Source organism: Larimichthys crocea, chromosome XXIII (assembly GCF_000972845.2).
Source record: "Larimichthys crocea isolate SSNF chromosome XXIII, L_crocea_2.0, whole genome shotgun sequence".
Classification (NCBI taxonomy): domain Eukaryota; kingdom Metazoa; phylum Chordata; class Actinopteri; family Sciaenidae; genus Larimichthys; species Larimichthys crocea.
In genome coordinates, this window is record NC_040033.1 from 6689641 (window position 1) to 6705040 (window position 15400).

The window sequence follows — 15400 nt, forward strand, 5'->3', positions numbered from 1 at the left end:
TGAGTTTATCTGCGGAGCTGCTATCACTGCAGCGTTATGATGTTGCTTTGAGCGGATGCGAGGAAGGGTTTGGGATGGTCGCAGCTAGTGTCATTTCTTCAGACGTGAAGCTGGGAAAAACTAATTTTCTGCTGCTACTACTGTATTCTTGCAGCCTCATCTCTTTTGCAATTACTCACACTATATTACGACTGAGCCCACACCATTATAGTCAAAGCTGTAAGTTAAGAGCGGCGCAGCAGCGTGTATCTCTGTTTCCATTTTCTAAACACTTGCATTTGTCATCTGAAGGTGTGCCTTGATGGCCTATTTAGTTGCGTATTTTTACATTATTGTTTTCATTCATTTCATTCTCCGTTATAATAGGAGAATGGAGCCAGGAGCAGAAATAGAGTTTTCCAATTTGTCATATGATAAAAAGCCGTGCCCATTATTTCATGCTTTTGATTTTCCCTTGTTAAGAGGCAAATACACCTGAACGCCATATAGATAGATAGATAGATAGATAGATAGATAGATAGATAGATAGAATTAGCAATATATTTTGTGAACGAGGCGTGCTAAGACTTGCCTGACAACATCCATACAAGCAAACAAACCACAGCTGTAGCTGAATAGATGTTCATCTAATTACTGTTGTATATGTACAAACATTTTGTCAGCATCAGTTACATTGCTCAACATTTTCTCCTTCAGGCTTGTGCTTGTGCAAGTTCACCTTCCCCCATTACTCAACAAAAGTTTTCAAAAGTCTCAAAATAGTCTGGGCTTGCATAGTTCAGATTTATAGCTCCACAAAGTTTACGGCCATTAAAAGGTTGCCACAATGGCAATAGCAATATAAACAGGATGACTCAGACGTAGTGTGCTGCCTCCTCTCAGTCTCCAAAGCGAGGCTGCATTTATGAGAAATAAAGCCTTATGAAAGGATCAGTACCAATAATACCCCGTGCTCTTGTTGTCTGTCCCTTTCATCTCGCACTGGTCTCCCACAGAAATGCAGTGTGCCTGCAACCAGACCCTTCGTCCTGGGGGGGGGGGCGCAAATCCAATTTCACAAATCACACTTGCAACAGATTATTCATGCAGGTAGGATGAAGGGCGCTTAGGTGTGTGTATACGTTCGAACGCACTTGCCATATGGACGTTTCCAACAAAGGGGAGGTAAGCATGCACACACACATGCACGTACTCCTCTGGGGGGGGTGAAAGGAGATGTGTGTGTGCTTGTGTCTGGCCTTTCATTTAACAGAAGGCCATCAGTGAGTCACTCTCCTAAAGAGCACCCTTGGGTACTTGTGTTGCTGACATGCACGCAGTGGCTGTCTCGGAGCAAGGCTTACTGGTCAATGTTTAATGCTCCATAATTGGTTTTACTGACCAGCACAGCCTGCAGGATGCCAATGCTGATTTGAAGCCTGGCAGCTGAGACTGACCACCACTGCAGTCCTACCTGGTCTTTTATTGTGAATTGTTACTAACGTGTAATTCATGTCCTGCTCTGTGAGGTCTAACTCTTTTCTGGGAGTCATTTCTAGGATTAAACTGTCAAGGTTAATCTGCACAATCATGTCTGCAGTCCCTTTTCCGTGTCTATTCTCCTTGAACCTGGCCAGACATAATCACAGTATGATACCTTACCATGACTCGAATGTGATTTTGATACCCGAGCATTAAATTTCATCTCTCTCTCTCTCTCTCTTCATTAGAGAACCATGAGCACTGTGGAGGAGGAGCCGGATCACATGATACCATGAAGACAAGCCTGCAGGTCCTGCGCTGCCAGCTGCTGAGTGAGTAGATCCAACAAGGACATCAGCAGGGTGTCCTGGGTTTGCAACCAGGGACCCAGAATGCCAGTGGAGCATTGTAGAAGCCAAAATAGAAATTTCTTAAGAAAGTGTAAAGGCCAAACAGGAATTTAAAGGTCCAGTGTGTAATATTTTAGTTACTTTATTTACAGAATATGGCAGAAATAGAATATAATATGCATAACTGTGTTTTTATTAGTGTAGCACTGGACCCACAAGGGCAGGGCACAAAGGAACGACAGTGAACTGGCGGAGTTTGGAAGGGTGAACCGGAGTTAAATACTGTAGGAGCTTGATGAGCGGATGAGTTGTAGGTGTGGAAGCAGAGCAGGTGTGGATCAGTGAAGGAGTGGCAGGAGAAATGGGTCCGCCACGCCAGACAGGGGAGACTAGACAAACAGACACAGGACACGAAGGGATACAGGGAAATAGACAAGAATTGCAGGGATACGCTGCTAAATCTATGCTAAAACACAAACAACATGTACATTTGTATTGCTATAATAACCATAAATGGTGATACACAGTGTCAAATGTCCATCGGGTAAGCATATTGGGTGTTTCATGCTGTGTTCACATCATACAGGATGGATGGTAGAGCTGATGATTCCCATGTTTTTGACATTTACGTCATCAGTTGTTCTATGGTTGCAGTCCGTGTAAGTCTCTGCCTATATTGATTACATTTGGGTTCAGTTACTTTGAATGACAGACTTTTATTTGTTGTTTGTTTGTTTCTTTCAGGCCTTTTTGTGTTATTGAATGTCAAGTCAGACACGATGAACCTTTCAGAAAAGATACCACTATCATAATCTGTCTGTCAAACACGAATCCACAGCCAGGATTATAGTTAACATAGCTTCACATGAATCTCACTAGGTGAAACACCCTGCCTGCTAGCACCTCTGAAGGTCATGAATTAACACTTTATATGACAGCAGATAATACCAATTAAAATTATGACATTTGCATAGATATAAGACGTTAATTAGGGCGCTTTAGAGGTGCTTTTGACAGAGCCAGCGTTGTATCCATCTATCTAACTCCCAGCAAGAAAGCCAATAGGTGTTTCACCCAAAATGTTGAACTAATGCTGTGTTCTGTTGGTGCCCTGTCGTCCATGAATACAAGAATATTCCTTCTTTGTTGGAGACCCTGACAATTTGTAGACATCAAATACTGTACATACACCGCTGTGTCCCCTCAGTTCTTGTCATAGTTGAAGTGTGTTTTAAATTCAGCGGGCAGAGTCAAGGCTCTGAGAGTGGATGTACGAAACTCTGGCAGGCTACCAGCACAGAATGTCACATGAATATGGATCATGGGGTTCAGACTGGGACCCACCAGGCTCCTTGGTCGGTGAGCTAAACAGGCTGATGATATCTTGTATGCACCCCCAGCTTCACCTCTGGGCAGCGGAGCCAAAGGCTGTCTGCAGACAAATCTGCCTCAATCCTTCAAAAGTGATAAACTCGGAGTGGACTGCTGCGAGCGAAGTGCTTTAAGCTTTAGCCGAGGTGGAGCGAGGTCACATTACAGCGGTTTTATGTGAAGAGGGAAAGTCTGAGCCGAAGCTGCAGACTAGCTTTGTATAGCGTTTGTATTGAAAACATATTTTAAAGCCTCTCTTTTAGTTTTGTTCCAGAGATCCAGCTGAGGCCTCGGGCACTAAACACTTCCATCAGAGCTCCCTTTTGAGCTGAAAAGCCCACCTGAAAATTGCGTCTGTGCTGTACGGAGACATTTCTCATTTCTCTCTATGGACCAGCTGACAGATGTGCCTTAACATCCTGCAGGCAAGAGTAGAGATGCTGCAGATAGAGGAGAACTAAGATGGATGATCCCGCATCATGACAGACATCAGAGCAGAAAAAAAACTTTCTCTGTTTTCCCACTGGTCATCTTCTGTGCTGCTTTTTCTGTCAGTGTTCTCTGTGTACTTAAGCGAGCATGTTTCCGATGACATAATACACCTAAAACAATGGAGATCACTTTTTTCCTGGCAAATTTGGTTTCGTCTGGCAGCTCGGTCTTAAAAAGCAAGTCCTGACAAGTAAGGGAGATTGCTTGCAAATTGTTTTTTGAACTCGAATTGCAAATGATTGCACAAGGTGTGTTGTTGCAGCTCTTTGTGGTCTTTTTTAAAGCCTCCAACAACAGTAACGATGTTTTGTTAGTGCCTGTGACTTTAATGGTACATAAATCCAGGCTTGCAATTCAGCATGCTTCCCAGATTCCAGACAACTTCCTGTTTAGTGTTTCTCCTTCCTGTTAGATCATTCACAATCGCTGTAGCTAAATCATTATCCCAGTAAACAGCACAAGGAGTCTTTGTTGTTCTTGTTTTCGCATTTTGCCCTCCGCCTGATCCTCAGATAAACACGTCTCTGTTCAAAGCCGCTGTAACCTGACAAACAATTTGTGCGGCATTCAAACAGGAAGCCATTATCCTGTTACGAAAGCTCTCCCCCTTATCTCAGGGCTCACATCTGTAGTGCCCTCCCACCACTCCGCCCATGCTGTAGCCCTCCTCCAGCAGGACGTGCCCTATCTGTCTGTTTCCTCCCACGGGACAGACACTCTCCCCAGGATGGCAGACAAACACACCCAAGAGCAAACCAAAGGAATTTGTCTGTTTGTGCTACTGTAAAGACATGACATATAATGACATTATATGTGTACGCCCAGGACGTGTCTACGTATCTACATGAGGATGAGATGAAGTTACTCACTGTGGTACTCTTAACTGAGAATGGTGACATTCATAAACCTGACTCATCCAGTTTTTATTGTTTTATACTTCAACATATTACATCTACATATTACTTCAACTTTTGATGCTAATACTTTTGTACTTTTACTTAAGTTCACTTGTAACAAATATATTTTTCATAGTGTGGTATTTTTAGAAAGTAGAAATGAGTACTACTTCGACCACTAATTTAAGCTCCTAAAACTGATCGAATGATCGATCAGCGGTCAAGTCAAGTGTCCAATTGATATTTACTCGATCGATTGAATATCCTTGAATATCTTCACTGATTGATTGACACAGGTTCGTGTTTATTAGTGCATTTATGTGTCTGCGTAGAAAAAAGCTACAAGAAAACAGACACGAAAGTGAGTCAAAGAATCTCACAATTACTTTTACTTTACTACTATTTCTACACCAAACTCTGAGTAGGAATACAATATTAAAGACTGAAGCAAAGTGAACTAGGAGAATTAGAAGTGAGTGGAGAGTTAGTAGTACTACCACTAAGACTTGTAGTTGTGGTAAAAGTACCAGTGGTAATGGTGATTAGTGATAGACATAGTAGTGGAAGTAGTGACAGTGATGGTGTTAAGTTGTATTACTAGATAGCAGTAGTAAAACAAGGTACTAGATGGTGTAGTTATTGCACTGACGGTGGTACAGGTAGAAGTATTAGCAACTGAGAGTAGTTGTAGTACTTTGTAGGCCCCGTGTTGTCACTGGCAGCACTAATGGCATCAGCACAAGTAGTAATCATAATGGTAGTAGTATTCATTGTAGAAGTAGCATCTAGTGGAAGGAGTAGTGGTTCTAGTAGTGACTGTAATAGTTGTGAGATGAGAAGTCGGGGTGGAAGTAAATTCAGATTTTTCTGGATAGTAGTAGAACTGGCTCTTGTAGTAGTGGCAGCAGTAGTGATATTAGCATAAATTGTGGAATAAGTAGTATTAATATTTGTGGTAGTGTACACAGCTTCACTTGTAGTAGTAGTAAAAATGATATTACTACTTAGTACTAGAGGTCGTAGAAGCAGAAGTTGTTGTGGTAGCAGTAGTGTTAGCAGTTGGATTTATAGTAGTAGTAGTGATATTTGTACTCATGGGTGGTAGTATAGTGGTAGTTCTGACAGTACAGGTTATAGTAATGCTAAAAATACTATAATTGTACCGTTCTTGGTGGTATAATGGGTCCATTGAAGTGAGTCAGCGCCGAAAGCACTCTGTCCAGGCGTGATAATCCAATCTCACCAGCAGTTAGTCAGACAGCTCTCCAGTCGGCCTGCTGATAAAGGGTTTTGTCCGCCTGAAGCTGATGGATTTGATCAGTTTCTATGACTCGGCACGTCAAGGCTTAAAAATAAAGGCTCGGACCGCCTTCAACAAAAACCTCCCATTTAAGGCTTATGTTACCTTTGATTTGGGTCTGTCAGCCTATATGCTCAGAAGCGGAATATGAATTGGTAGATAGCAGAGACGTGGTGTGTGTGCCGGTATGATGTGATAAAGGCTCATTGGTATTCTGATCAGTACTTTAGATAAAGTCTTCTCCATTTGGCCTGAGGGATTTGGGGGGGAATCCCATGGAGGTTTGTCCGCTACCGTGGAGTGGTTGTGATTAGCATAAACGAGGCTAAATCTGATCTATGGAGGGTCCGCTGGGCGGTGAGGAGGACATCCTTAATTACTGGTTATGGTTTAATTCCCTGGGGCTCACAAACTCGCAGTTATGAGTGTTTATCCCATTAGATAATGAGGCGGACATACAGTATTTCACTTTCCAACTCAAATATTTACATCTCAGGCAAGTTAATGATTTTCACCAAGTCACCTTACAGTGAGAGTGTAGTGAGAGGGTTTGCGTCTACATGGTAACTAATAGACACGTACAGTGTGTATATATATTCATTATTAAAACATGTTCAGTCTAGTTTCATAGAGACATTTAAAAAAAAAACTTTTAAATTGCTGGATAACTTTTACCCTGTAGCCTGAGTCTGTAAATGCAAATGAATGTACTCATTAAAATTTTAGTCCAGAACTCATTTATTTTTATATATAATTTGCAGTAAATTTGTCTCTACCACAACACAAAGTCTTTATACATAACAGCTACAGAAATGACATTGCATTTTTTTGTATAATATTGTAGATAAATGGCAGCTATCAAGGTCTGCTATGTTAGTTTTGACTCCTAACTTCTCATACAAGAATTGAACTGTAATATAAAGCAGTTTTTTTTAATGCAAAATACACAATTACTAAGTTCTGCTGTACGGACACAATTAATACTTACAGGTACAGAAGAAAATATGATGTTGACCTTGTTTTTCTTGATTGTGCTCACTTGCCAACTTGTTTTTCCAAACAGATTGGTTTGGTTTTTAAAAACACTTTTACGCTGACATTTTGTTCAGTGTTGCCTTTAGATGAAAAAACATAAGTAATGAGTAAACAAAAATATGAATTTTAATATGATGTGAAGTCATATTTATATGAAACAGTTTTACTTAAAATAATGTCATATTTACACTGAAATAGCTAATTTTTCATTGCAACATTCAGACCGCAGTTGAGGGACATGAACAAAAGTGGTGTTGGGACCCATAAGATACTTCATATATTTCATTTACATACATTTTCAAATTGTGTAATGTATATTGTTTATATTTATCAAGCAGCTGGTATGAAAAAATGTCTGTACATGCTGAATCTTACATAAGTCATGCACTAAATAAAAGGCATTTTTTTATCTGTAGTGTAGTCCCAGAACAAATGTTAGACAGTCTGTAAATATTTCATAAGCATGCAGAGCAATGATAGAAAGAGAATATTAATGTTAGTAAAGATATAGATAGAGGATACTGCAATGCTATATTGTTAATGCAGGTTTTATTGCTGCGTTGCAGTTTTAACCATGTGACATTGGCCAGAAATTCATTGTCTGTATGTATTTTGTTCCACGTACATACTGCTCTGTCATCTCTGTGCTCAGGCTGCATGACGGTGAATAAAAGAAGAACTGTAACAGTTCAGAAGTACAGCCTGACAAGTCTTATTGATGGATGATTTTGCAGGTCCTATTTTTGGCTTCCCTTGGAGCCAATTCGAATAGTGCCACCGCCAGCTGCCCACTGATGATGCGACACAACCAGCCTGGCTCCAACAATTGCTTCATAGGCAGATTGTCGCTGCACATTCGAGCCACATCATTCTCCATCGCACGTAGAAAGAGGTGACCCCTGGAAAAAAAAAGATAAATATCCCACCCTCCACGGCGAGTAGCACCCCCCTCCCAGCTCAGGATTGATCATGAAGCCAGACTTTAGTGCATAAGCACTGATAGCCTGCATACCGCACACTAAGTGCTCCTGTATGATTGATTGGGCTGGAAGACTCATGATGCACGTGCCTGAACGACATTGTTCTTATGGAAGAGAGTCTCAGCTTATGAGTGGATCCAAAAAATATGTAATGCAGAGTTTCATCAGCAGGAGTAAATGTTGTGTTGTTTTTTATTTCACCAGTGTAACTTTAGATTCAGTGACAGCCACTCTGGCCCTTGTCCCCTGACATTGAGTCTAATAATGAATGATTGGTGGGACAAAGCCTGCATTGGATCAGTGCGCCGGATCCTACTTTGCAACATGATTTATTGATGTCCCTGATGGCATCAATGGAGGACTCCAACGAATGTCACCGGCTTCTTATGCATTCAAAAGAGCCCTAATTCAGCAGCTTTCCTGCATAAATTGCCCCTCCCTCCATACATCTTGAGCTTAGTTAATGGAAAACAGGTTGACGCCATTAGTCAAATAAATGGGGGCATTATCTCGCTGTAATTTTACCTTGGTGTTGTTTGTCTCTGCGATATGTGCTATTCTGAGATGATCAGCTGGGTGATATAGATAGTAAGGGCAACAGGTTGGTGTGGGTGATAACAGTGTAAGCTGTGTGTCGCCCTCCAGCCCTACAAAGCATGTAGCAGAAGGACGAGTCCTTTAATTCAATGTCACCATTGCCATTGAAATTTAGCACACCGTTTTTTCCCTGTTTTGTTGTCTTCTTCTTTTGCGTCATCACTGCTGAAAATTGGCCGACTCTTTTTGTGGACATGTTTTTTTTTCCCCTTTATGCTGGTGAGAAAATATCACGTCAGGCTAAAAACAGCCAACAGGCACAATGGTGAACGAGTCACGCTGAGTGGACGAGATGCAGACAAATATTTTCAGAAAAAGTGCCTTGTATATTCTCATATCTCTCACACCTTATTTTCCTTTGAATGTCCTTTTTAGTCTTGGGTCTAATGTGTCTAATCCAACCTTTTTGCTTTTGTCCATGTCTTATTGATGAAACACCCACACCTTTCTCTCTCTTACTCCCACCACACCTCCTCTTTGCACATTTTACCCTGCCCGACCTCTTTATTCTTTCCTTTTTCCATCCAATTTTTTCATGTTCTTGTGCCTCAACTCAATAATGGATGTTCATAAAGCTCAGTTCACTTTTCGAGCCTTTTCAATCACTTCACTAGTTAATTCACTCGCCGCGTCTGCCTTCTCCGCTGCATGTCTTTGTGGAGGCAGGACCGAGCTCTCTGTCTGCGTTCACCCTGCTTATACTCTCGCTCCATCAGCCAGACGCCCAACCGTTGTGACAAATTACACCCATTTGCCTCGGCGTGGAACACAGTGTATGTGTAAAACACACGGATAGACATGTGATCCCTGCACACACAGAAATCCAGTAATATGACATAAAGTATAAACAGGTTTCTGCTTCACATTGACATAGTGGCATGGTTGGCAATAAGACATCTTTCAATATGAAATTGAGCTGATAGGGGTAACAACATTTAACCAAACCGTTTGCAAAAAGTTAGCTCTAAATGCTAAATGTAGTGCCTCCCAAATGATTAATACATGTAGCACGTATTAAAATCACAGAACGACTAACATTAGCATGTTCTATGTTTTTAAACAGTACCCTTTGCATGAAATTGAAATTAAATTGCTGCTGTGATGCCCAGTTTCTTAAAGAATCTCTGCAGTTTGTCAGTTGTTTTTCTCTGAAAAATGATGTGCCTATCAATGCGATGTATATTTCATCCCAAGCCATCAGTCTGCCACCGTAATCAGCCGTCACCGAATCACAGATTAAAACTCTAAAAATAGGTCAATCACAGACAATCCATTGAACAGCAGTAACAGGGTGAGCTGTTTAAATTCAGTGAGGGCATTTCTTCTTCTTCACCTGATTTTGAGCTAACAGGGAGCTTTCTTATGTTTCTTGGGGTATTAAATGTTTCCCACCCATTACTTTTTGTGATTCATGCAGTTTAAGGCACTGAAACATCTCATATTGATCTCCTCATAAGCTCTAAGTCATTTCCTACTCCTCACTATGTCGCTTGGAAACCCATGTATTGCCGTGTTTTTTTTTTTGGACGACCAGAAGCCCTCAGGTTTCTTGTAGTTCGGGTAGTATTGAGCAAAGGGAGGGTTCAAGGAGGTGGAACACATCGTGGACAATATAAAGCATGGATGTTGTATCCGTGATGTCACCCACAGGTTTCTGAAGAGCCGTGTGTCAAGCTTACCATCTGGGGGCTCTGGTCATCGCCATCTTGGCAGTCCTGCCCAAAAACATTGAGTGTGGGTGAAGCTGAGTTGGGCTGAATGAAACTGTTTTTTGTACCAGGCTGTAAACATGTTTATCTGCTTAACATGGGGACTTATGGAGATAATCTATATAAAGATATCTGAATTCAGATGCAGATATCCGTTAATAGAGATGAGCAGAAATGCGTTTTTCTGGTCATTCAAATTGCTAATCAGACTGCAGACTCATCTGTTTTCCTGATATCCAGATCTGGAAGCCTATAAACATTAACCATTGATGATAGCCGTTGGGTTCCAAGACTGTTATAAGCACTAATAATGAAGTCCAACAAGGAGTCTTACTCACAAACTTCAAACTAACAACCTCAGAACTCAACACGGCATCGATAGAGTCTGAAGCTCAGTGTTATCCTCACTATGTATTCAGCACCGATGAATATACAAACAACCAGATGTCAGATATCAGAGTGCAAACTTACTTAAAAAGCAGATTCTCCCTTTTAACATTTTAGATGCGATCTTTAATAAAATATGATTTGACTAAACTGCAAACTCCCAGATGAATATTAATCTTTGTGCTGGCTACAGATCAGAGTGAACCAACACGTTTCTGACAAATCAGAAGAATGTGTTCCTGTTTATGTGTGTGCCACAGCATTTAGTTAGCTCATTTCTGAGATAACTTAAGAGAGTCTCTGCGGTATGTTTTATTCAGTAGAAACAGAAGAGTCTCGGGTTGCCAGGTTGTGACAGCTAGGTTGAGGTACTGATTCAAGCCAGACCAGAGCATTGTTAACATCCTCTTTTATCTCTGTTATCTACTCTTTGTGAAAAGTACTTTTGAAAGTTAGTATTTGGTGTATTTTACCTATGATTTTGTCAAAACAGTGCCCATTGTCTGTTTATCTTTTTGTGTTTTTGTTCATGCACCTTCCTCAGTCTAAAGTGTGTGAAGTGTAATGTCTTGTGAGCATCTCCAAGGGCCTTATCTGTCCTAATGTGACCATGATTCACATTACTGATTATCAACAATAGTCCAAATACTTAAGCTTTGATAGGTTGACTTTGTCTGTCTTCCATTTTCCCGGCCTAAAGGATCATCTTAGGAAAGACGAGTAGTCATAAATCAACGCTGGCCATGTGTGTTATCTCCTCAGATATGGGTCTGGAGTGGGCTCCGTGGATTAAAGACGTGACAGCCTTGGTTAATGGAAGACGGGACCTGGACCCTCTATCCTGGTAGTCTCGTGTGATTGAGTATGGAGGAATATGATTAATGATTCAGAGGCTGAGTTTAAATAGTCAGTGCTTTGGGGTTCTACTGTGGTGTATTTTAAACCCCCCTGCTGAACAAAGAGGAAAGAGGATGGAGAAATATTCTTTCCCTTTCTACCAAACCATTTTCTTTCTACTTGCTCAACAGCTTTCTGTTCTCACCTCTTCTCCCATCTCCTTCTCCTCTGGCCCTCTTTAAAGTGGAAACTGGGTTTCCATAGTTACTGAGGGAGCACCATGGTTAAATGATGGCCACAACATGTCGGTCACATTGGTGGCTTTAGACTGGGATTTTTCTACAACCTTATGACTTTTGAGGGTTTTTCAGAATGCCAAAACAACCTCTCCCCCCAAAGACAGAAACAGAAATAAGACTGTTGTTGTTTTATTGGATATCTGTATTATTATGTGGCTCTGTATTGTTAAAGGATAAGACTGGCAATGTTGTACATTTTCCTCTACGTCAAATCCCATTAACAGAGCAAAAGCAACAATAAAGGTCTGTGTATTCAGAGCCTGAGCTTATTCCTCTGTGCTGTAGACCTCCATTGTTGTCCAAAAAAATATTAAAAACACATCAGTGAGCCACACTGTTGACATGTTCCTTTATTACTATGATCACACACACTGTGGTTTAATTTTAGTCTCTCCCACACACACACACTGTTCTGAAGCCGTAAACACTCAAACCAAACATGCACGAACCCACAGCTGAAAATAGTCCCCAGTGAATGCACTATCCTGTTTGATTAAAGTTTGCTAAAGGCTACAGTACCCAGCTGTTAAGCTTAATTACTGAGCCTTTTTTAATTGACGTCTTCAGTAAGAATGAATGGCTTTGGGGGCGAGTGTCACAGACAGGTTTGAGAAGTCGGGACGTGTTGAAAGATGACCTAACACTGCTGGTGTTGGTCTTTTTAAAGGATTTGTTGAAAAATCTGAAAAACATAGAACACTGCCAGCCTTATTTTGGCATCCTGTGGCAACAACATGCTACATAACCTCGTTCAAACAACAATTTTGATTGTGTTAGCCTTCCGTTAATGCATGTTCTGTTCTCGATGCATAGAAACAGCCCGGTGGGAGCTCTGCTAATGTGTCACATTAGCTGTGTTTAACAGTGTCAATAAGAGACAGGGGGGAGGGAACAAAGGGGAAATTAATAAGCCTTTGCACGTTCCTCCCTCTATGACTTTCTTGCTGTCTGGATAACATAATAGGACCAATATTCCCCACAGGCACCTGCTAATGACTTGTCACTACCCAGCCTCCTTATGGGATTGAGCTTGAGAAAGTGAATCTGTCAGGCTGAGATGGTTTTAGCATGTTAAGTGGGTTATTTTTTTTGTCACTGTAAAAAAAATTGTATTGACCATGAAGCGAGTGACAGGTGGTTGCAAATGTATTTTTTCCTTGAAAGAAGAAAATAAATATATATTTCTTAATAACAAACACAGCTTATGTCAAAGTACTGAAGATTATCAAATATTATAATCTTTTAAAAGACGAAATGTCTTTTTGCTTAAAGAGGACTGGTCATTATACACTAAATTACATTTTTTGCACTGCTATCTGCAGATCAGAATCAAATAACTGCGTGTTTTTTTATTACCTTGGTGAAGAGTGAGCTCTCTTTAACCAATTTCTTCAGAGTAACAAAGCAGCTTTGTTTGCCTATGTCTAAAGATGGAGACATCCTCCCAATGCTGGCTGCACAGTGAACTCATCTTGTGAATAATGCATTTAATAAAGCACTCACCTAGTTTAACTAGGTGAGTGACAAACACAGTGGTTCAGTAGATTAAAGGCTGAGGAGCATAATGAATGCAAGACAAGGTCCCCACGTCTCCTCTGAAGACCTGAGCAGTCAATTTCAGCGGCTGGGTCGCACACTCATCTAGTTTTATGCACTAAAATCGTTGTTAAGACAGATACACATGCTGAAAATGCTAAAATTATATTGTATGTCATCATGTCTTTTCTCTCTTTCTCTGCAGGTGTTCTAGCATTTCTAACACTGTCAGTAGGACTGGTGTCATCAGCACAGGAGCTGTACCTCAGCCAGACATCCCAGGATCCTGTCTCCATGGCAGCCACCCACAACAGCCCCCTGTCTGCCCCCAAAACATCCCCCTTGGACTTGCATCAGGAAGGCTCCAGTAGTGGGGAGTGGTCATCCAAAGGAGGCACTCAACCCTCAAACATCATCCTCCCTACTGTCGCCCTCCACCCTTTGGCCTTGCTTCACACAACCCAAATTTCCAGCCTGGCTCATGACTACCCTCCCATTAGTGACGCAAATACTGTCACCCCAAACACTGTGAGCACTGAAAGTCATGTGAATCAGCCTCTGGAGTCGAGCTCTGATATTGTAAACCAAGGCCACATGCACAAATTGGTCAGGGTACCTCAAGTCTATAACCCAGTTACTGTCAGCACTAAACAGGCCAGCAGCAGCAGCAGCCCTAAATTTCCCAGCACAGCGGTCCCAAATATAGATGTGGTATCTACTGCCAGAGGGGCTCCAAACCCCTTGGCTCTTATGTCCAGCTCTGGATCAGACAGAGGAGATACACTCGCTGCACTTCACGTAGAGCCTCAAAAGTTGAATGTGAAGGATGTTCCAGATCTCAAGCATCCCTCCCTGACCTCCATTTCTTCTTCATCGATGGATGCTGACCCTGCATTAGGCCTGAAACTCAGGGAGCATGCTTTGGGCCCAGCACACCACGCCATCACCCTGAGAGAGGTCCACACAGTGAACGAGCCCCCCACTAATGGACTGGTGGTAGATCCAAAAGTTGGGTCTGTCACTCCAGTCGCAAGTCCACCAGACAATACAATTCCCACTACGTCCACTCAAGGCATGTCCACTGAGTCCACCCTCAAGACAGAGAATTCAACAGTCATCCCAAACAAACACACTACACCTAACGACATTGGCACTCTTGGACACTCTGGGTTGGGAAATGTAACTTTATATGGAGGGCTGGTCAACAGTTCAGTCGAGGAGGTCCACGATCAGAGGAACATCTCAGACCCGCTTACCGCAGACAGTGAGAAATTCCTGAACCGGCAGGTGCCTGCCACTACCCAGGACCCCTGGGCGCCCAGCAACAGCTCCGGTCCCACTGTCGACTCCCCGCCCTCCCGCATGACCATTTGCTTGAGCAGGATGGACATTGTGTGGATCGTGCTGGCCATTAGTGTGCCTGTGTCCTCATGTTGTAAGTAATGTCACAGCAGCTTGAAAAAGGTAGAATTAATGGATGTGAAAGTGTTTGGCTGACCTTGACTTAAAACTAATGTTGTCATAAAACACACGGATTTGGGAGGCTCTATTTACAGAATATGGCAGAAATTTAATATAATATGAATAACTATGTTTTCATGAGTGTATAATCACCTGAAGATACAAACCAAAGACGGAAACAAACACTGGTACTTTGTTGTAAGGATTAAACAAATGGGAATGCAAACCAGCTGTTAATCTGCTAAGTTTGTTACCTTTGGACAGAGCCAGGTGAGCTGTTTCCCTGTGTTAGTTGTGTATATGGATCCAGTCCATGCCCATTGTGCCCAATTCAGTCATTTGCACAGTTGTTATCCACTTAAATCCAGATTAACTCCCAAAGAATCCAATGGTTTCTTCCGTTTTTGCAGAAAGAGATGACTTATTCCATCCATACAGAGTCACAACCTCAGAGACCTGAGACTTAACAGACAGATATGAGTGTTCAATCGATCTCGTCATCTACTGTAGGCTACAGAAGATATTTTTTGTAATAAAATGCTGTAATTTATTAATTTCATACTTTCTTAGTTTATATTTGACTCAGTATGTGATCCCCCTTCCCCCAAGACACCCTTCAGGACTTGATCCTGTGGCATTAAATTGGAGTGCAACAGCAAAGTAACAGCAAGAATGGGAACAGTACAGTT

General features: G+C 41.7%; 1 protein-coding gene across 1 annotated transcript in view; it reads left to right on the top strand.

Annotated features, from left to right (window-relative positions):
- Positions 1–15400, top strand: part of tmem108 (transmembrane protein 108) — a 44541-nt gene that overhangs the window by 23619 nt on the left and 5522 nt on the right. Inside the window, exons 2-3 of the mRNA XM_027274293.1 lie at positions 1710–1793; positions 13456–14685. Coding sequence (XP_027130094.1) covers positions 1754–1793; positions 13456–14685 — 1270 coding nt within the window. The 5' untranslated portion in view covers positions 1710–1753. The remainder of the gene's footprint in view (positions 1–1709; positions 1794–13455; positions 14686–15400) is intronic.